The sequence below is a fragment of the Strix aluco genome, chromosome 10, assembly GCF_031877795.1.
Source record: "Strix aluco isolate bStrAlu1 chromosome 10, bStrAlu1.hap1, whole genome shotgun sequence".
Classification (NCBI taxonomy): Eukaryota; Metazoa; Chordata; class Aves; order Strigiformes; family Strigidae; genus Strix; species Strix aluco.
Window position 1 is genome coordinate 15,259,994 of NC_133940.1, and position 20,916 is coordinate 15,280,909.

General features: G+C 38.9%; 1 protein-coding gene across 1 annotated transcript in view; it reads right to left on the reverse strand.

Moving 5' to 3' along the window:
- Nucleotides 1-1,131: 1,131 nt before the first annotated feature.
- Nucleotides 1,132-20,916, reverse strand: part of LOC141927937 (vascular endothelial growth factor receptor kdr-like) — a 142,123-nt gene continuing 122,338 nt past the window's right edge. Inside the window, exons 27-30 of the mRNA XM_074835385.1 lie at nucleotides 19,311-19,435; nucleotides 18,985-19,063; nucleotides 15,662-15,756; nucleotides 1,132-6,800 (exon numbers count right to left, since the gene is read on the reverse strand). Coding sequence (XP_074691486.1) covers nucleotides 6,590-6,800; nucleotides 15,662-15,756; nucleotides 18,985-19,063; nucleotides 19,311-19,435 — 510 coding nt within the window. The 3' untranslated portion in view covers nucleotides 1,132-6,589. The remainder of the gene's footprint in view (nucleotides 6,801-15,661; nucleotides 15,757-18,984; nucleotides 19,064-19,310; nucleotides 19,436-20,916) is intronic.

The window sequence follows — 20,916 nt, forward strand, 5'->3', positions numbered from 1 at the left end:
TACATTTCTTGATTCCTAGTGTTATACTTTTTTTCCCAAAATTCTTTCCCAAGGAATGCCATAACAGAGTACCTTCCACAAGTGCAGCTCAAGCTGTATGTGATTAATAATTCACATTTTGTGCTAAAAACAAATCAGAGTTAATTTTGTATATTTTCCTTCCACCATTTAATACATTAGTTTCCCCATAAAGGAGACCCTATATTGCCTAGCATGTAGTGACTCATGTGTTATATAAGTAACTAAAACATTTCATAGTTTGCAGAGAAGAATGTTCTTGCTCATTATGTGGATGAAAGGAGATTGCTACATTTCAAATGACATGTATAATTTAGACATTTATTTCTAGGACTGTTTGGAACAGGGAATGAAGAGAAACTAAAATGTTTGAAGTGACTTGAGTGCTTCATAGTTTTTAATGTGACTAGTGAAATACACAGACCAATAACTTTTAAGACTGTGCTAATGGAAGAATGACTTAAACTCTAACACACTTCTTTTCCAATAGCAGTATTTATTTTAAGACATAAGTAGAAACTAATATTTGTCAGTCTGTAAAAATCTTCAAAGATCTCATATTTTTTCTGCCAGTAGTTACCTGCTGTGCCACCAAAATGGAAAGAGGAATGGGAAATAGTATTTCTGAAAGATTAGCCAGCTGGTAAGGAAAATGGTATGCCTGCTGCACTTGACTATTGTTGGGAGACTTTTTTCCTCAGCCTTCTAAATGTTAGACCTTAACTACAAAATAAGAGCATGGAATATTCTATATTTCAACAGTGCGGAGTTTATTCAAGTGAGAATTCAATAACATCATCGTGGCTGTGTATTGGGAAAGCAGTCTCTCTGTTTCATGGACTGTTCTTGGTGGCAGCTAGATTTGTGTATTTCTTCAGCAAACTGGGCCAACGTTTTCTGAGATCTGTGAATCTTTTAAGCAAATGTAGTGGTTAGATACCTCTAAGCAATGAGAGTGTGGCAGGCTTATGTCCTAAGTTTTGAACACCCTGTAGAAATGAATATGAGATCTATGCCTTGTAAAAATCTCTCAGAACTGTTGCATTATTTATTTATATTCTGCTTCAAGGACAATACTTTTCAAGCCAAGGGATGACACAAAGGAGCCCTGGGCTGTATAAATATAGAATCTTTTTATTTTTTTGGTTAATAGATACAGTACAATTTTCGACTACATAAGAAAGCGTTGTTTTCAGTGCATACATTCTTCAGACAGACAGGAACATGGCAGACAAACATTCCTTAGTGTTTTGAGTATTACATGGCGCTCAGTTTATTTTCTTTAAGTCCCAAGTTACTGGTTTTTCCCAGTTTTCATTAGCTGCTTTGACAACTCAAGGTCTAAAGAAAAATGAATTGAGTAATAAGGATGTGCTGGCTCTTGTGGCACAGGATTATTAGGCAGGACAACAGGACACTGCTCAGTGCATACCACACTAGTCTTCCTGTAACCACAGCCCTTATGGCGTATTTGCCTGAGGTCCCAAATGACCCAGTCCAGCAACTTTTCTATGTTAACGCAATATGAAAACAACATGTGTCAAATAAACAAGTCAGTGCTTGGGCTCAACACTTACATCCTGTACAGTGATTGACTCTTGATAGGGTCAAATCCAGAAGTCCTCCCTGAATTTTACTTGTAAGATGGTGCTGGTGTCATTACTTTGGCAAAATTCTTCCTGTTTTTTTGTGACATAGTATAAAACCAGGAAAATGGATCCCAGGGTTCGGCCAATACTATTTGCAGGGAGGGACAAAAGAATTATTGCTACCTTCTGTATTTTTCTGTTCACTTTATGGTAAGAAAAAAAATATAGACTGATCTCTGAGCATGATACTGATTCTGGCTAACTCCTGTGTTCAGGAAACCCCAGCAATGCTTTATCTTGTTATGTAGCTATTTGCTAGCGATTTTTCCCTGCAAACATTTCCTGATGTTGTCCAGTTGGTGCTGGTGGGAGCTAGAGACCACTGACCCAGGACCACACCCTTACAGCTGGAATAGGGCCAGATCAAATTTTTAAAGCAAGATAGGACATGACAAGGCAGTGCCAACGCTCTGCGTGAAGGATCATTGAGAAGATGTCTTAAATTGTTGACTGGCCAGTTACAAGCTGACATGAGACTAACATTCCTACACTATACAAAGTGTAAATACAAAGAGAGACGTGCCTGGACACTCTAGGTCATCCTAGGAATTTGCCAAGCAGTCTAACTGAAGAGTAGTGTTTGTATTAGTGGGATGTCTTAAGCAGAGCAGTGTATGCCTGCAGGCAGCCCTAAATGTATAGATCTAAATGTATAGCATTCAGTGGGTTCAAATTTCAGTGGTTTTCTTTGAGACTATTACTCAGGCTTTAAGTTTTTATCTGACCTTCCTTGATATCCTGAGTAGATGGTGTGGGCTCAGCATCCTGGTTAGGACCCCCTTCTTGTGAGGATAACTTGAGAGAACCTAAGAGAAACCTCATTGTTTGAGAAAGGACTAGGAGAAGGATAAGATTCATATAGTCACCAACCTTTGTTTTGTTCCAAATACTAATATTGAAAAATCAATAGATTAAAAGGCTTCTCTCATTCAGAGAAGGATTCAGAGAGTCTTCCAGACAAACCAATATAAACTAGTTTCCCATGTCTATATAAAAAAAATTTTAATGTGAGAAAAGCTTGCTTTAGATTATCTAGTTCTGCAAGCGCAGAATATACAGGAAATAGCAGTGAAATGAGTCCTATACCTGATCTCATTCAAAAGGCAGGGAAAAGCAATCCAGAGGGACTATGAAGAACAAATATCAAGAAATAGATGAAAAGTAAAGAGGAGTTAAGAAACCAAACTGTTAAAAACACCAGCCTGAACAATAACATGCAGGTGAAGGCACTTATCCTTGGACACCTATGTGGCAGGTGATTGTTGGAGAGAAGACAACAGATTTCTGTGGTGAGCTCTGAGTTCCTTTGCCCTAATTCTCTGGGCTTACAAGAGGACAAACCCAGTAGGAGTAAGCACCATTAAAGAAAACAAAGGTACATGTTAATACCAGATACCACTGAGCTCAGTCAGATAAAGCAGGTGGCTGACAGGAGTAGAGTAAGAATCCCTGAGAAGTTTAAAAAAATAATAAACATCACATCATTTAAACAATTTGGCCCCTTCTGATCCTCTAGCCAATACACGAGCCTTCAATTAAAACAGAGGCAGTGGAAATTCCTCACCTTTACCATGAGCTGCATGGTGACACTTCCAGGAATGAGATAAACCTGCCAGATTCCTCCAGATTCCTGTTTCCTAACTGAAACTAAATAACGTGGAGAGTAAGTGAGAGCCAGAGATACTCACAGCCAAGAGGAGAACTGCTATGAAATGGCACTAGTAGGGTACTGTAAACTGGAGCCTGGCCTGCAAGCATTAGTGAAATGTTTAGTAACAATACTTAACTCTGTTATGTCTGGGTATCTCTTTCTCTTTTGACTAAAATGTTACAAATTTTACCATATATATGAATCACTATATTTGTGTCTACTGGGTAAACTATATACATCATTGTAAGAAAAGAACAATAATTAAATTAAGGGAGGAGAGAAAAGGACAAACAAAATATTAGTAAATAAAATAGAAGACATGTTCAATAATACTTTTCAGGCAATACTTTTGCTTGTTACATTTACTATAAGCAGAAGAAAATCATCCACTCAGAATAAACATTGGAAACACAGCTGCCCAAGTATCAGTCACTTGCCATTTCCAGAACACTTGAAGGCCATTGTCATGGGTTTGGAGGTTATCTTTGCTCTTTGAAGAAATGGCCATTGATACTGCTGAAGACAGCTGTTGATTTTGCCACTGCAGAGGAGCCCTCAGTTTTCAGGGGGCTGTCAATGCAACCAGTGTTTTAACATGTGTCTTGAGCACTTGAGCCTGCACTCTGTTTTCACATCATCTCATGTGATGCAGAAAGGCTGATAGATGTTACTGGGAGCCAGAGGGGGACCTAGCTACCAGCCCTCCATTCGAGTGTCCGCTTGGGTCCCGCTCAGGAAACATGCTTTATATTCCTCTGGTCTCGGAGAAACCTCTACAGTTCAGCTTTGATAAAGTGGAAAGATGATCTACTTGGCTCAAGCAGACAGTTCACCCAGCAGTGTTTCCCATTCTTTTTCAAAATAGAGAGCATACTTGCAGGTTTTTTTTCCCTATATATACTTACTTTAAAGTTTATAAGCGAAGGTTTTTAAATATCGTTGTTTTCTTACCCTACAGAACAAGGCACAATAACAAACCATCTTACACTGCTGCCATTAACAGTAGAGCCAGACAAACTGTCTGCACCTTTTTTCTCTTTGCAGTGTAAATAAATTATTTGCAAAAGAAGTGATTGATTTTTTTATCAGAGCTCTACATAATTTACTGTTTGATGAAAAACTGATTCCAATGAGCTTTCTGGGGCTCATCAAATGAATTATTTCCCAGTAGTTTCTTCTGTTATATAACCAGCTCTACTTAATACATAGGTACTAAAATACAAAGAAGTGCAAAAATGACCATAAAGCAACTACAGACCACAGCTATCTAGCAGGTCCACTACGAACAAGGGGCTCGTGAGTTACTGCAGGTGATTTCCTTAATACATTGAATCTGAAGTCAAGGAGAGTGAGAAGTGCAGTTCCCAAGAGCCCATACTTCAGATGCTTTAGCATTCACAGTTAACGTGGTGTGGGGTTTGAAGGTTTGTTTCCCCCTTTGATAATACCTGAGGCTTGTTTGTGTTTATGTCAATGTAACCAAATGTAACTGATCATCCAGAAATGTTTCTTTACTGCTGTAAGCGTGTTTAGGCTGTCTTCGCCAAGGTAATATAATTGTTTTGCAAGTATTGGATTTTTTTTTTCCTTTTAGTTAGTAATCATGAAGAAAAATTCTTTTTCTCTGAAGAATTCAAATCAGTGTCAAGTCTAAGAAGAAAAGGAAAGGGTTGTGCAGACCTTGGAAGAAACTGCACAGAGAGTAATTTCCAGATCTAGGTTTATAACTTCGGAGGTTATCGTCTTGACTGTCAATGAGTATCTTTCTCATCCTTACTTTTTCTGCTTGCAACCTAGATACTTTTTCCCTTCCTATATTTCTAAAGTCAACTCTGATTGTTCAATAGCACATTAAATGACAAGCATTATTTGCTTATTTTTGAAGTTGTTGTGAATATGCATGGGATATGCATGGGACCTGGGTATACATATTTGCAGACCAACAGTCCCTGCCACACACAACTTTTGGGTGGAGGGCAATACGCTTGGAATTTCTTAATGTGAGAATTTGTGATCCATTTGGTCCTGCATGATCAGGCTGCAAAAAAACCTTTGAATTACTGTGAACTCATGAACAGTTTAGATGCAGAGGGCATTGCATATCATACCAATATCTACCTTGGCAAGACCGTCAGAGACAAATATGTGCCACATATGCTTACAGTTTAGCATAGCTAGTATACCCAGGATCAAACTGTTGGGCATCTGCCACAGAATCCAAAGGAAATTATTTTTTTCTTTTGTTTTTCTTTGTAGTAAATAGCCTGTGTGCAGAAAGGAAACATAAAAATGCTGCTACCCTGCTGGTGCTTCAAGGATGTATGTGCATTTATGTGTAACTCTTATGTTGTTAATGCATATTTTATGCAGATACACACAAACATGTGCATGTGTGCTGGGAAATTCTGTCTATTTAAGCTTAAGAAGGTTCTTACTTAAGGCAGTGATTTTGCCTTGCAATCACTACAGATGCATCTCCATCAAGGTTCCCTATTGCATGTATTCAGAATAAATGGCTGTTTGAACAAGGAGAAAACACAGGGAAACAGATTTAACCACATCGTATGCCCTGATGTCCCAAAAGACCAGCCTGCCTCTTGATACATGAGTACTATCTGCTTTCTCTGTGCCTTATCATTTTTAGGAGTGTATCATATAGGCAGTGGAAATTATTAAATCACAAATTGTAACCAAAATATTTTGGATTTCAAAATATTTCAGAAATATTTACGGAAGATGAGATCCCAAGTTAAGAATGATGTTTCAGTTTTGGATTTTCTCTAATACCAAAACGTTAGTGTGTATGGCTGTTGTTTTCAACTGATCCCTTACAGCATCATACTAAACAATCCCTGCAGGATGTGTGCAGGACCAGTAGAATGAATCTCATTTTCACAGCTAGCTTGACATGACTCTTGGTGACGTTTATGAAGTAAAATGTGAATGAAGTAATTTGTAAATCTGCAAATGCCAATGAACAGACCCAGCTAGGGGAGGAAAGCATGGAAGTAGTTCTGGGTTATAGCTCCTACCTACAATTCTGATAGAATTTTAATTTACTGCATATGTTGCAATAGGCCTTTCAAGATAGCAAAGAAGATGCTCTTAAAATGTTTCTATTCACATCAAAGATGTGCCAGAAGAAACATATGAACCACTGTCCTGTCAGATTTCCCTTCTATTTTACCCAGCCTCTTTATCCAGACATGAAGGCATGTAAGAATCTAGCATAGTTGAGAGGTGCAAGATGCCCTGTGTCAGGCTAGGCTGATTACACCGGAGGGGCCGAGTAGTGAATGACGGAGTTGTAATCTGGAGGTGGGCTGTGGCATTCCAGGTTTGGATCCATAGGAAGGAGAACAGAGTCTTCCAGTGTAAAGTCCATGGTGTCCTCTTCTACCTGTACTGCTGGCTGGTATTTGACAGACTCACGCTCATGATCAGATAATATGGATTCTTTGCTCTTGCTAACAGCTCTCCGCCTGTTGAGAACAAACAGTATAATGTAGTGACCCTGTCTCCATAAGATTTTGTCTCTATGTGTAATTAATGGTTAAAATTATTAAAAAAAAAATATATATATATATATAAAAAGCATTTCAATTTACCTTTGCAGCATCCTGTAAGACAGTGACATTTTACAGTTTGGATAAGGGAACTGAATTAGGTATTTCAAATAAGTCAGTGTTTTAAAAGTAGATGTAGGGGTAAATCCAGGAGTCCTGCTGCCCTGTCTTTTTAGCTTACCACATTTCAGTGCACTATATATATCTCAGTTATAAATGCACCTATCCTATACATACAATAATATTCCCTCTCATTGTTCTGACACAAGCCAGTAAAAATTTGACTTTTCTGAAAGCAGAATTGAAGGCTATGACTTCTTTAAGTATAATAAAGGATGAAATAATGAATAATCTATGACAGACTAATTTAAAATTATACTTGCAGCATAGGGCAAAATTTCTCTTACATTCTCTGGCCCTTTATAATTACTGAGCGGTATGCTAGTGAAGGGCAGCACTTTTTAATGTTGCAACTGCTGGCCTGTAACTGATGCTATTAAAGAGAGCCAGCTTTCATTTTCTGCTGTCTTTCCTTATTATAGGTGATGAAGGTGGTGAGGGAGAAGCAACTTGCATCACATGGAGCAACCTCAATGTTAAAAGTAGGAGAACCCTGGAGAGGATTTGTACCACAAGGTGACCTTGAGGAACAGCAAGTGGTGTGGAGAAAAAAAAAGGTACTTTCTGTCACAGGCTGCCTTAAAAATAATGTTCTGTTAAGCCTGGTTTCTTCCATCTGAGGAATTCATTGGAAGAGGTCTGGATAATTCAGGGGTGGTTCTCAAAAGGATCCAAATGTGAGAATGGCTTTTGAGCTTCTCCACTTTGCTTAGGGACATTTTAATGTGCATCACTTTGGGATAAGCTTCACTCACTGACTGATTATGGCATTGCTCATGTCTCAATTCAGAATGGCTTATGAATGTGCCTGGGAGAATTTAAAGTCAGGCAGTGCTCAAGCACTTTCTGTGTATATTTCATATGCGTTTAAAGTAGCATAAAGCTATGTTCTAATGACCCTAAACCAAATATGAATAATCAACAGTTCATCAATTAATTGTATAATTCATTACACTTATTGTATTTGTACTGCTGCAGTGCTTACAGTCCCCAGTAGTTGATCATGGATTTAGAGTGGGGTGCTTTCGAAAGAAAGCAAATCCAGTTCCTGCTCCAGGAAACAAAACAATAGCTAAGAGACAGGTACAGTAATTGGAGGAAGAGGAGCAAAAATCATGAAAAGCAGCAGATCCAAGACACCAACTGTGTGCACTGTCATGGTTTTGTGATGCTAACAGCAGAGGGAACCACTGCAGGCTTAAGAGCAGGTTGATGCTTGGCATGACAGAATTGCAATATACAGTAGACCCAGTTTCTTTCAACTATAAAAGGGTAAATATGTCCTGCTAGGTTACACTACTGTGGCTTTAGAAGTTGTGTTATCTTGCCTCTGAATCTGGAACCTGTCAAAAGCTTCAGTTTTCCCACAAGATGCAGATATTCTCAGTCTGGCTGACAGAACTATTGTCAGTATCTTCACTTGAAATTTTTGCTAATTCTGGAAAGGTTATGAGTATGCAGTGCATTGGCTAGAGTGGAACACTGGTTTATGATCTGTGCACAACCACACTGAACAGCCTGTAGGGTCCATCTGTAAATTATCTATCCCTGTACTTCTCTTCTTGGGGGACTGTGTGGAGTAGGTGATACTCTGCATATCATAGTCAGATAAATTCAGACACAACAAACAGCTACAACTCTAATCAGCTGCAGTGGGAGATTGGCTGCTTCTTAACTGGCCTGATTTTAGTGTGCTGTGGTGGCTTTCCACAGCATGTTTGCATCTCCACCTTTGTCTCTAGGAAGTGAACCCAGGACCCCTGACTTGTAAGAGCCAGCGCATCATGTCCTGCATGTCTAGAATAAACCTGGGTTCTATGACTTCTAAAATGCAAAGGCAGAGATTATAGATTAAAGCTAATGTTACTGTGCTTTTAGACCTGCACAAGGCATTGAAACCAAACCTGTTGAGTGACAAAGCAGAAATTCTAAAATAAATAGTAACCCTGAGAACTTCAACAAAAATGTAGCACACTCTGAGTTCACAATCTAAGTTTTTCCTCTTTGTCCAGAGAAAAATGTGAGTGGAAACTTTGTATACTATGCATTTGGCAGCTGTCCCTTTCTATACACACACACTTTCTTTGTAGATAGATTCTTCCCTGGCACGAGCAATGGAGCCACAACTTTGCTTCACTGTTTATTTATGTATTTTTCTTTTTGTTGTTCAGTTCTATTGGCTCGTGTCAGACAATTCCATGGATTCTCTGGCTTCTGATTTGCCAGGTATTAAAGCTCTCAGTGGAGACAAAGGGAAACTTGAAAGTATCTGTTTAACTTGGCCCCCAGCCTGCATACCTCAGAGTGCTGGAGGAAAAGAAATGTTATTAGGGTTTAGTTTGGCCACACAATGGGAAATCTTCAGACCCATGTAGACCCCCAGCAAGTGTTCTTGTTAGGTTTCTGCCCCTGTAGGTCAGGAGCCTGGATATCTGGGAATGACTGCCTATCGTTTAAATCATGCTGGTGTTTGAAGAAGGAGTTTTAAATGCTGACATCTAATACTTGCTCCAAAGACAGAAAGCTGATGAGTTAGGTCAGAAGCAAGTTTTGTCATTAGCTGTCTTACGGCAGACCAAAATGCAATTAAATTTCAGAACTATTCCTTTCATCTAAACGCATTTCCTAAATTAATGCTATCCAAGGCTCTTAGCATTTTTCCCTTTAATGCTCTATATTACTGACATTTCAATCTACTCCATTCATGCTCAGCAACAGGGAACTGTACATGTGCTTGGACTGTATATTGGAAAACAAGACTGCAGCATCCCTTTTCTGTTTGTCCTTGAAATCTCATCTGCTACATAGAAACTGCCACGCTGAATCAGACATCAGTCTTGCCTCCAGCAGTGGACAGTACTTGATGCTTCAGAGGAAAGCAAAAACCCCTTTATGCTCTGAGACAATGGTACTACCCTGTATAAGATAGAAACATTCTCCCTGAGCCCCACCGATAAACATTTCTGACTGAAGCCATTAGATTTGATTGATCACACAATTATGCAGCTACAGAAGTTAATAATGGTTATGTAATTAAATAATTTCATTAAAAGCTAGCCATTACTTGGTTCAGTGTTTCTCCTGGGTTGGCATTACGCTGCCCCAAAAGGTATTTCCTTACTGATTTTGCCTCTGCCTGACTTCTGAGTGCTGCAACTGTAGGAGGCGATAAAAGAGATGTTCAGTTTTGATAAATCTGCTCATAACTGTGAATGTCTCATCCCAGTCCCACTTGACTGTTAGTATTCTCACCACAGCACAATGCTGAAGATTAAGCATGTGAATATCATGACATTCAACTGAAACACATTCGCTCACTGACCCAAGATGGTACATTTTACAGTGACCAACTTAGAAACTTGTTTGTCCTTGAAAGAATGTGTGCCATTTGGGGCAGGATAAGGGGAAAGATGAGAATCTGAACACTGCCACTTCCTGACCTCAAACAGATTTTGTAACGTAAACCTCTTTCATAATGTGCATGTTTCTGTGGAGTGCTGGTTGGGGAAACATGTTTTGCAGAATGTGGTGGGTTGGCATCAGCCTTGTTTCATAGGCTGAGAATAGAGTTGGCCAAGGCATAGCATTGGACTCCTCTCTTTCAGAAAGATACCTACAAGCTAGGGAGGTTTCTGGGGGGGAAGTACGAAAGTGATGAAAGCACTGGAGGAATCAATACTAGAAGATTAGAAGAATGTAAATCTGTAGCCGTAAATCAACTAAGAGTGATATTCATAATTACCAGCAAATCCGGCTACACTTCAGGCTGTATTTCTGTAGTGTCCCTGAGCCTGGTGCCAGTGTTGGGTCTGCTAGATGTGAAACCAAATGAGGTGGAGCAACCTACTTGTGTGGACCCAGTGTTGACAACTGAAAGCCTGCCAGGTCTGTAAATAGGACTGTGTCAGCCAGCCTGATTATCACAGAGCTTGGGCTCTATGCTACTGCATGCAGTGTAGTGTGTCTATGTGTGGCCACAATGCAGTTAGTAGGTCTCATGACCCAGACACAAGCTTGGATGAGTGTTGTACTGTGGGTAGTGAGAGCCATTAACAGTTCCCATTTTTACTGTGTTATGTCAGATTTCCTGGTACAGATGAAGCTGAAAAATCTAGAAATTAAACTAGATGGAGGAAAAGTTAGCCTGGATATTAAGTAATCTTTCACAATCTCTTTTAAGTTTTTTGGAGAGGTGTCAAAGTTGTTTAGAAGATACCACAGAGGATAATCCTGTAATAGCTAGAAGCCCTAAGTGACCTAATGAGACTTTTTCATCCTACTGTATGAACCAGAGATTTTGGTTAGAGGTGGAAAAATACTGAAATCATCAAAGAGCTGGGAAATCATTACTGGAGCTGTTTATTTTATGTGAGAGGGAGCCAGTTTTTATTAGCCTAAATCTCAGGGTCAATGACTTGACGAGGAGCATGGAGAGAGATGACTGTAAGAAAATCACCCTATCCAGTGAGGAACTACAGTATCAAGTACAGCACTTATTCCCAGTGCTGTGAAGCAGCTCTTACTCCTTTGCAATTTGCTGCCCAAGTATCTTGCCCTTAATAGGAAAAACTAATGGACTATTGTGTCCATGTAGAAATCCTGGCCTTGTTCAGAAGCTGTGTTTAGGGAAGGATGAGGAATTGGGCTGAGCGTTGCCAAGTAGAGCTGTTTGTCTAATGACCACATCTCATAATAACATGTAGGAGCTTCAGGGCTTTATAACAGCTTTCATAGGTGTCTAATGAGGCACAGAGTAAGAGTGATTAATTTTTTTTTTAATTTTTCTGCAATGAAAGAAATAAAAGGGTTATTTTTTCTTCTGATAGTTATGATTGATTCACAGTTTGCTTTAATACATCTTAGACAGGGTGCTGTGCAGTAAGAATTTAATCCTGGGTTATTCTCTGGCAGTATCAGTGTGTCAATAGTCTAGGATCAAGAATTCATTGTTTCGAAGCACTTCTAAATACAAAGTACAACTAACATAATGAGTAGCTACTCATTCAAAGTTACCTATATTTTGGAGAGCTCAAGTCAGGTCCTAGAGCAAGGTGCTGCATGACACAACAGTAAGTATATTTGCTAACTCAGTGTGCTCATCATAGAAGAAAAATCTTCTGAAACTAAGTTCTTCTATGGAACAAACATTTCCATGCCTCATTTCTCTGAGATGGTGCAAAATGATTCCAGACCAATCAGCTCGGTTGCATTTTTGTTGGGCACCTTGCATTTGGACATGAGTGCCTGATGCTCATGAGCAAAATCATTTTGTTTCAATATTATTGACTGGCCTTAGGCCCAGTTTGGCTCTGGCAAAGGCAGAGCCCTCAGTGATGTGATTAGGATGCAGCATCTAGAGCCCAGAGCACATCAGCTGAGCCTCAGTCAGCTGATGTCATGGGACTTGGCCAGAACCAGATAAAGTAGTTTCAGAGCAACTGAGGGTAATTGGGGCGCGGAGAGAAGGGAAAAGGATGGAGGGAGGACAACTGAGCAGATGTCAAACTTATTATAATTTTAAACAATGACTTGATTATAGAGTCTCTGAGAAAATTTTAAAGCAGTGCTTGGCAGTAGCCTGTTAATATTATGAGATGAAACTTGACACTAGAGTCATCCCATCATTAAACCCCCTCTATGTTGAATGTGCTTCCTTGAATGGTAACTCCAGTGTCATTATCCCAGTCAATATTTCTGTCTCTTGCTACAGCTACTGTTGTGACTTTGTACTTCAGCAGTATAAGATGCTTAGAGCTCAGAAATGGTTAGTCCAGTCTAACAGTGGTCCCAGGCCCAGAGTATCAGATTCATCTTCAGTAAACTCTTGACACTGACACTCCATGGTGTGTAGTGTTGCCAAATTTTAAGTTTGACAGAGAAATGAATGCAAGATAAATAAACAGCAAGATTTTGGCAAAAAAAATAAATGCAGCCACCCTGGTTTAGAAAACATGCTAAGCCTTTGAACAGTTTTGTTTTAGAAAAGAAAGACTGTTTGAAAAGGATCCAGGGTAAATGTTTTTGATAGAGAGAGATACACAATTAACAAGGGTGACTTTATCTCCCCTATTAAACCAGCACTCTCTTCTGACCTCTCCTAGACTATTCTATATGATTTTGAGGCTTGTTTTTCAAGTTAGCAGTGCAGGAGTGCCAAGGGGTGTCATGTCCTCAAAAGAGAGGGCATTAGGATGCTCTGCAACTATGTTAAAAATGTTATTTGTGCCAATGATAGTCTGCAAGATTAGAAAAAAAAGAAGCTGACAAAACAGCTTTCTCAGCTGGACCTCAAACACTCAATGAAGGATTTGGCCAAGAAAAAACACACCTCTGTCCATTCAATGGTAGCTAGGGTCCTGGGAATAAGGAGACGACAAACACAGCTTGCTGCAGGGTTTGCTTTTATAGCAGACCTCTGTTAAGATGGTCTTTTGCGGTCTGGCTGGCACAGAAAGTATCAGGTATCTTGCGATGAATGGAATCCCTATGGAAGTGTTGACTGTAAATGGGGAGAGCCCCAGATGGTGCGGGTCAGGCAGAGATTCACTGAACCCAGCAGAGCTGTGTTACTTCACATTCACTCCCAGTGGGCCTGATAGCAGTTCAGAAGGTTTTCCTGGAAATCTCGAAAGAACAGGCTGTTATGGATTTTTTGTGTTTCTACATCTGGCTGGATGTTGATTTTTCTGATTTTCAGAAGAAAGCCTGGAAGGGGGAGAGAGAAAACCTTCTGCCAACTGTTTATCCAAACAGGAGAAATGCAGTAGGGGAAACAGCAGTCAGAGGTGATTGACAGAAATCTTTAGAAGGACAAATCCTATCAGGGAGGCTGTTTGTGTGTGGGTATGTGTTAGATTTGTGTCAACACGACATCATGCAGAAAAAAGAGGTAAATCAGTCCAGGTAAAGCATCATAGTAATGCAGTTCCTGACATTTGAGCACCTTTTTTAAGATCTGGTGCCATTTGGTCTTCATAGCAGTGCACTGAGCTGTGCAGAAATCCTCTTAGCATGTGCATAGGATAAAAAACATGGAACCATATCTAGATCTCTCCTAATCCCCCGACAGGTGCAACACCAGGACAGTACTACAGGGGAAATACTGCCCAACAACATTATTCCTGAAGTCACACATCCAGCAGAATCTGTGGCATTTGAATGCTCCCTGTTAGTGCTGCAAGGCTCTCTAGCCTTCCTTTTATAACCTTTTCCCTCTCCCTCTTTCTCCTTCTCTCCTGCCTTCAAACATCTAGGAATTTGTGGTTTTAAGGCCTGAAAAGACAAAGCATCTTGCTTTTGTCTCTGAGTGAGGCAGCTGGCCCCTCTGAAATACTGTTACATTCTGACTATGCACTCTCATGTGAACTCTCCCATATTATGCAGAAATTGCACTGTTTTTTTCTCATCTATCATTTCTCTTTAATGTAGAAAAATGATGACTTGATATAGAACAAGCAATTGCTCTGGTGGAAAAGATCATAGAGTTTAATACAGAGGAAACTAATAGAAATCTCATCAATAGATTTCAGAGAAAACTAGGCAATCCACTAAAAGTCTAATTAGCTTAATTAACTGAATAGACATGGAATTCCTTGCTACAGAATTATTTCTTTTTTGATATTTTGGGTAGCTATTCTTTGAAATTCTATGAGTTGATATTTGAATCAGTAAAATGGGTTACTATTGTTATACTTTTCTAGGAAGGTGGAGAAGACCAATTTCACTACTAGGTCAACTCTGCTTGTGCCTGATTGCTACAGAAATATACAGAACTGTGAGCTAACTGTTAGCTAACGGCTAAATACCTGCTTTTATTCTTCTGTGATTGGATGTACCGTGAATGGGTAAACATACAGCAAACACTGTCGCAGCCTTCATTTGTAAACCAAATATGAACAATATAATTCATAGGATCATGAAGGTGGTAGGATTAAGGGACTTCTCTGTAGGACTGTCTTCATAGCTATGCTCAAGCAAATGTAGAAATCACGGTTCTGGTAGAAGTACGTGCTTTGCAGTGCTTACACTATTCTTTACTATACATGCCTTTTTAACTTTTCTCACATCCCATCAATTGCAAAGGTGCTAGTGCTTCTTTATGTCTGAAGTTAAAGATAGCTTTGTTAGACACTGGTATAATTTTAAGTGTTATTTTCTGGATTAATAAACCAAGTTCTTCAAACTTTGTTCCATCAGTAAATGAGAATACTGGAGAGTCAGTCAAGAAACACCTAACGTAGATATGTATATTCTCAGCTCTTTTGCTCTTGTCATTTCTCATGTACAGAGTATTCTGCCCCAGGAGATAGGATCATGAGCAGGAAACACCAGCTTCACTAGAGAGAACTCTCTTGGTTTTTTTGAATGTGATTCAGAATCACAAGGCAACTTGGCATTTTGGAAGAAGAGTTAAATTGATTGACAAGACATTATGTGCTCAAAGCTGATGAAATGAGTTTTCATTTTTATCACCATTTCAACATTCACCAAATCAACTTTTTTCAGTCATAGGACTGAAATCCGGAGTTGCTTCTCCTTTTAGCTTCTTTAGATAGTCTAACAGTTTTCCTTTTGGAATCAGAAACAAAATTGCAAATTTTGGAAGCATTTTTCTGAATGGGACACTATCTTAAAAAGAAATACCAAAAAGTACTCACGCTAGAGCCATGATCCCATAAGGCCAAGAACGGATTTCCAGCCTCTTCGGGCTTTTTATCTCATCTGAGGTCAACACCATCCCACTGTCCGACTCCTGAGTAGCAAAAGGAATAGAACTATCAGCAAAGTGACAAATGATCATGACAGCACTTTTAACTTAAAATGACTTCCATGGGGAGAGCATGGAGAAGACTCAGACTAAACCACTGTTAAAGTCAGTAGAGAAGGACAGCCAAGGGGCTAGTTAGAATACCAAATTCCGGCTATCTTATTTTGTGATGATATCGCTTTTAGGCATGTTGATAGAATTTCACCTTATAAAACTGTCTCCAGCTACAGAGCAGACAAAGCAAGGGCAGGAGAATGCAACTTCTCCTTCACCGTGGCCTGTAGAGGTTGGGAATCCCTGTCTGTGGTGTTATTAGGGAGAGACTGCCAACAAGGTGGCCATCTATAGGTGTTATATACGGACACGTGTGTACTGGAACTAATGTAGGAGTTACCAGCTATTCTACGTAATCACAAGATTCCAACAAACAACCTGGACGGCAAATGTTTGCATCAAAACTCTCAATTGTGTGCTATTTAGTAAAGTGCTTAACACATAGATATGTCCAGTTGGTGTATGACATTAAGCTAATTCTTCAGAATATTTTGTTATCAGGGCCTATATTATCATTTTTTGTCCAACTGTTCCTGATAATGCTGCTATTTAGCCTGAGAACATTTGCCTTGGTTTTGTGATGATAAAGTTTTTGATATGTATTTTGAAAGAGCACCCTTAAAATGAACATATCAAAAAACAATTTGACATTTTCAAACTTGAAATTGATATTAATCATGACATATGGATACCATCTAGGTAGGATAACTGAGATATAAATAGACAGAAATTCATAAAGAATATATCCAATAATACCGGCTTGGCTCCTCAGAGAAAAAGTACCCTAAATACCTACTGGAAATACACTATTAGAAGCATTGAAATTTTAAGGAAGTGGAAGTTTAGTATCATTTTGGCAAATTCAAGTGCTTTACAAAGATACATAGTCTAAAAGGCTCGTTGTACTTTGTTTATGGATTTTTTAATGAGCTGTCCAACAAAACTGTCTTGATTAGTTTAAAAGTTGAGGTTGTGATTCTGCTGCACTTAAAATTGAGTCTCAAGGTTGCAATTAAGATCAAGCTGTTACTGTGCTAAGTGCTACACAAGTTCACAGACATGCACAGTCCTTGTTTTAAGTAATTTAAAAAATATTTAATGTTTGGGGGGTTCCTTTGCATTTGAAATATTTTGTGATGCTGGAAATTTGCATGTCTGTCTGTCAAAACCAAGAAAGCAAAAGACTTCAACATGAGAAGTGAAACTCTAGTAAGTCTTATTTTACCAGTGAAACTGATTGAAACAGAAAAAATAATCCCAGCAAACAATAAATAAAAAGCAAAAGCCTTTTTATAAATGCTTTGGTAATATCTCAGTTATTAATAAGATCAGTCTAGAAACTGGTTTTCAAAGTATAAAGTAAAATCCTAAATTAATTACGTCTGTCAAAACCTTCGTATAATCCAGCTTTTCTCTGGTTTTTATCTTGACTATTTCCCCTTAAAATGTGTGGTCTAGAAACAATTTATCTGAGTGCTCCTTTGCATTTTGCTTACAGAAGGATTGTTAGAAGAATATCAACAGAGACTACAGATAAGTAGCACAATTGCAGGAAGGTGTGGTAGAGCACTTACAGAATTCCTGGGCAACTATTTGAAATAATGACCTAATCAGTATTAATGTCTTGATATTTAAGATAATTTTAGTAACCCAAGTGCAATTACTTTGTCCAAAAGTAGATCACACCATAATTTTGCTTTAAAAGGTCCTCATTGAAATATCACATTTATTTCTGATCTGTTAATGCATTATTATCCTTTTTTGAAACTTCCCCCTTCATGTAACAACTTACTTCAAAATGCCACAAAGAGGGAGCATTTAGGAAAATAATGCTCATGCTGGCAGCAGTAATCTCTTACTGATAACAGATCTATCTAATAAATGTCTTTGTGTGATTCAGAGGAACAGATTTTTATCCTGCAAGAGGAAAGATGCAGGAGCCAGAGAAAATTCTAAGCCTTCTAATCCCTAAGATGCGCTGATAAAGGCAGAGAAATTACATCTGGCAAAATACTAGGGAATAATGGGCATCAGTTCATACTAGCAAGAGAACAGTTGAGAAATACGCTATATTTGTCAAGGACATGAAATATGTCCAGGACAAGTTGTGGCTAGAGACTTGACCCTTCCCAAGAGAGTTCATCTGAGGAATGGCTCTGTCCAAGAGAGACTCTTAGCTGGAGCATGGGGGACAGTTCCCTGACTAGCAGCGTAGACAGACTGGCTTGTTTCTATAAAAGTGTACACATCTTTCTTTTCTTTTGCTGCTTCTAGCCACCTGATGACTGCCTTGTTCCTCTGTTAGAAGGTTTCCTGAGGTCTTCATGCTTCCTGGCTAAAGTTCGATCTGCCTCAAACATGCACGTGTCACAAAGATCCCTCCTTAGTGGCACAAAATTTGTCATTGAGTCAAGTGGTGTGGACTGCACACGGCACTGCAGCCACTGAGTACCTGAACCACAAAGGAAATTAGTTGGGTTTTTTGTTTTTGTTTTTTAAATAAGGAAGAAAAAATAATAATAAAAAACCCCTCCACCTTTGGAACCTGTAATTTCAGAGTAGGACAACAAGCAGAACCATCATTCTGTTACAAAACAAGCTTTTGTTTTCCACTGGAGTGAAAATGAAACCTTTCAACACTCTCCCTCCCTGCAGTGCCATTTAACTAGCAACAAATATGTTCACTTAGGGTGAGGAAAATCCAGGGTTAAAGCCCTCTGTGTGAATCAAGTAAAGCAGGAACTTGAATCTTGATCTTGTCTATCCAGAACTGAACACCCTCACCACCACCAAGTTACTGGCTGTCTCAGCCAGCCAAAATGTGTTCTGGACACATTTCCTTCAAATGGCTCCATTTCAATGAGCTGCCATTTTCTTATGGTGGAAAAAACATATTGGAATATGTAATATAAAGCCCCTTAGCCTGATCAAAGCCAGGATAATCATGCATGAGCTTCTCTTTAAATTATTTGTTAAGCTAAATGCAGGTCCCTCGTTGTTGTCATACAGACGTATGTGTGAGATGCCAGGGCCAAATCTTCTGCTTGATTTAAAGCTTTTTCTTACCAAACAGATTTCAAAAGCTCTAATAAGTGTTTCTGGTGCTGGTGACAAGTGATCTGTGAACCTGGTGGAGAAGGATTCAATCACCTCACTTACCTCATGCATCACTTTCTCCTTTTCCACTGGCACCTCATCAAATGTCTTCACACTCAGTGGTCGCTTCTTGCTGTTGTTACTGAAAGCAAGAAAGTTGAGGGGTCAGCATAAAACCCAAGCAGATGCTGCACCAGTTGGTAGCTCAATTAACAGCTCAGTTTCCTGGACCAGTTTTCTTTTCTCATCTCTTGTAACTAATAAACAATACCCTGACAAATTTGTCTGTCCAACTCCTTTAAAACAGCCATATTGAGAGAGGACAACAAACAGTGTCCAGCTATATCAAATCTTTCTTCCCCTCCTGCCCCCATAAATATTTTTCTTACCCAGTTTCCACTGCACTCCAGCGATTAACACAGTTGTTCAAGTTTTCTTCCACAGGGCAAGTTTTGGAGTTAGATTCTCCATCAGGACACAAGGTAATGTTCAGTGGAATATAGTCTTTACCATCCTATATAATTAATAACATAAAAGATCATAGAGCAGGTAAAATTCATTAAAGATGTAAAAGGTTATTATATTCTACAGAGTTTTACACTGAGAAAGGACTAGATTTTATTTTATCTTTACTTTATGATGTTTCTTCAGAGTGATTATAATGTTCTTTACAACATGTGGAAGTCAGAATGTATAGCTTTTCCCAACATTTACTGTGTAGGAGGCTTTGTATGTGGAAAATGGTACACTTTGGGCAACCTACAACGTAGAATGGCTGAAAATGGTCTCTAATGTTCCAGACTCATCTGCAGTTAGCATGTTTTCTGTTCCAGGCATCTCAGCCTGAGCTATTGCTTCACTGATCGTTGTAGCAGTTACAAGACTTCTAAACGTCCCTCGCATATGGCACAGCAATGCGACAGTTGTATTGAGGGTGTCAGTATATGTGCATCTGGTTTAAAAGTAGATGGCTTTGCTGACTTTCACAGCAGCATCTTTGATGAGTTTGCAGCAATTTCTTTGTGATCATTACTACTTTCCAGATGAGTGGCTGTTCTGCCTCAGTGAATTTCACTGATCTGCACTTCAGGAAAGCAGTCCTCTATATTGTCATTGCACTGGCCTCTGGGAATTCCAACGGACTAGTCTCAGGGACACCTAAATCCAAGTCTAAGCCATGTGTTTGGGAGAAGGGAGGGAGTAGCTTGAAGTCACAAAGCCCCTGTGGCTGATAAGACTAACAGATTTTTGGAACTGGTAAAGGAATATTGCCTATGTATAGACTTTTTGCTTATGTTCAACATAAGGAGTTGCAGCTTAGGAAGAGTTGGTCCTTAAAATGGTAGCCTTAAAGGATTTTATTTCTTGTCCTTATGAGAAATTGATGCTGCAAGTTTAATGGAATTCAGTACACATCTTAATAAGCTCTGCATTGTCATTACACCCCTGCAGTAATCTTCAGAAATGACTCTTCCTTTAAGTCCTAAAATTATTTGTCCAAATTTCCCTTTGCTTGATTTTTTTTTTTTTTTAATTTTGAGAAGCAGTTAAGTGCCCTATTCCCTTATCATGATTTTTATGTCTCCTTAATTTACTTTGGTTATAGGATAAAACTCACAAGCTCTTCATAATGCAAACTGGGCCCTGTTCAACTTAGCTTCACTAAATTTGTTTACAAACAGGAAGGAGCTGGAAGAGAATGTTTGATTTCTTCTTAAATTAAATTGACAGTTACATAACTGGTCTGGTTGTTTTTACTGACGAAGACAACAATGATTTAACTACTATGAAATTAATAATTATGTAATTGACTTTCTGAGCTTTAAACTGCATCACTAAAGCTCCTAAGAGTACTGATGAACATAAGCTCAGAAAATGAGAAAGTTCAGACCAACTACTGGCAGTTTACTATGTTGGAATCTAATTAAAATTGTTTGTGAGATAAAGCACTATTGTTCCTCTAAGGGACAGCTGAGCATTTTTTTAATTAATGCA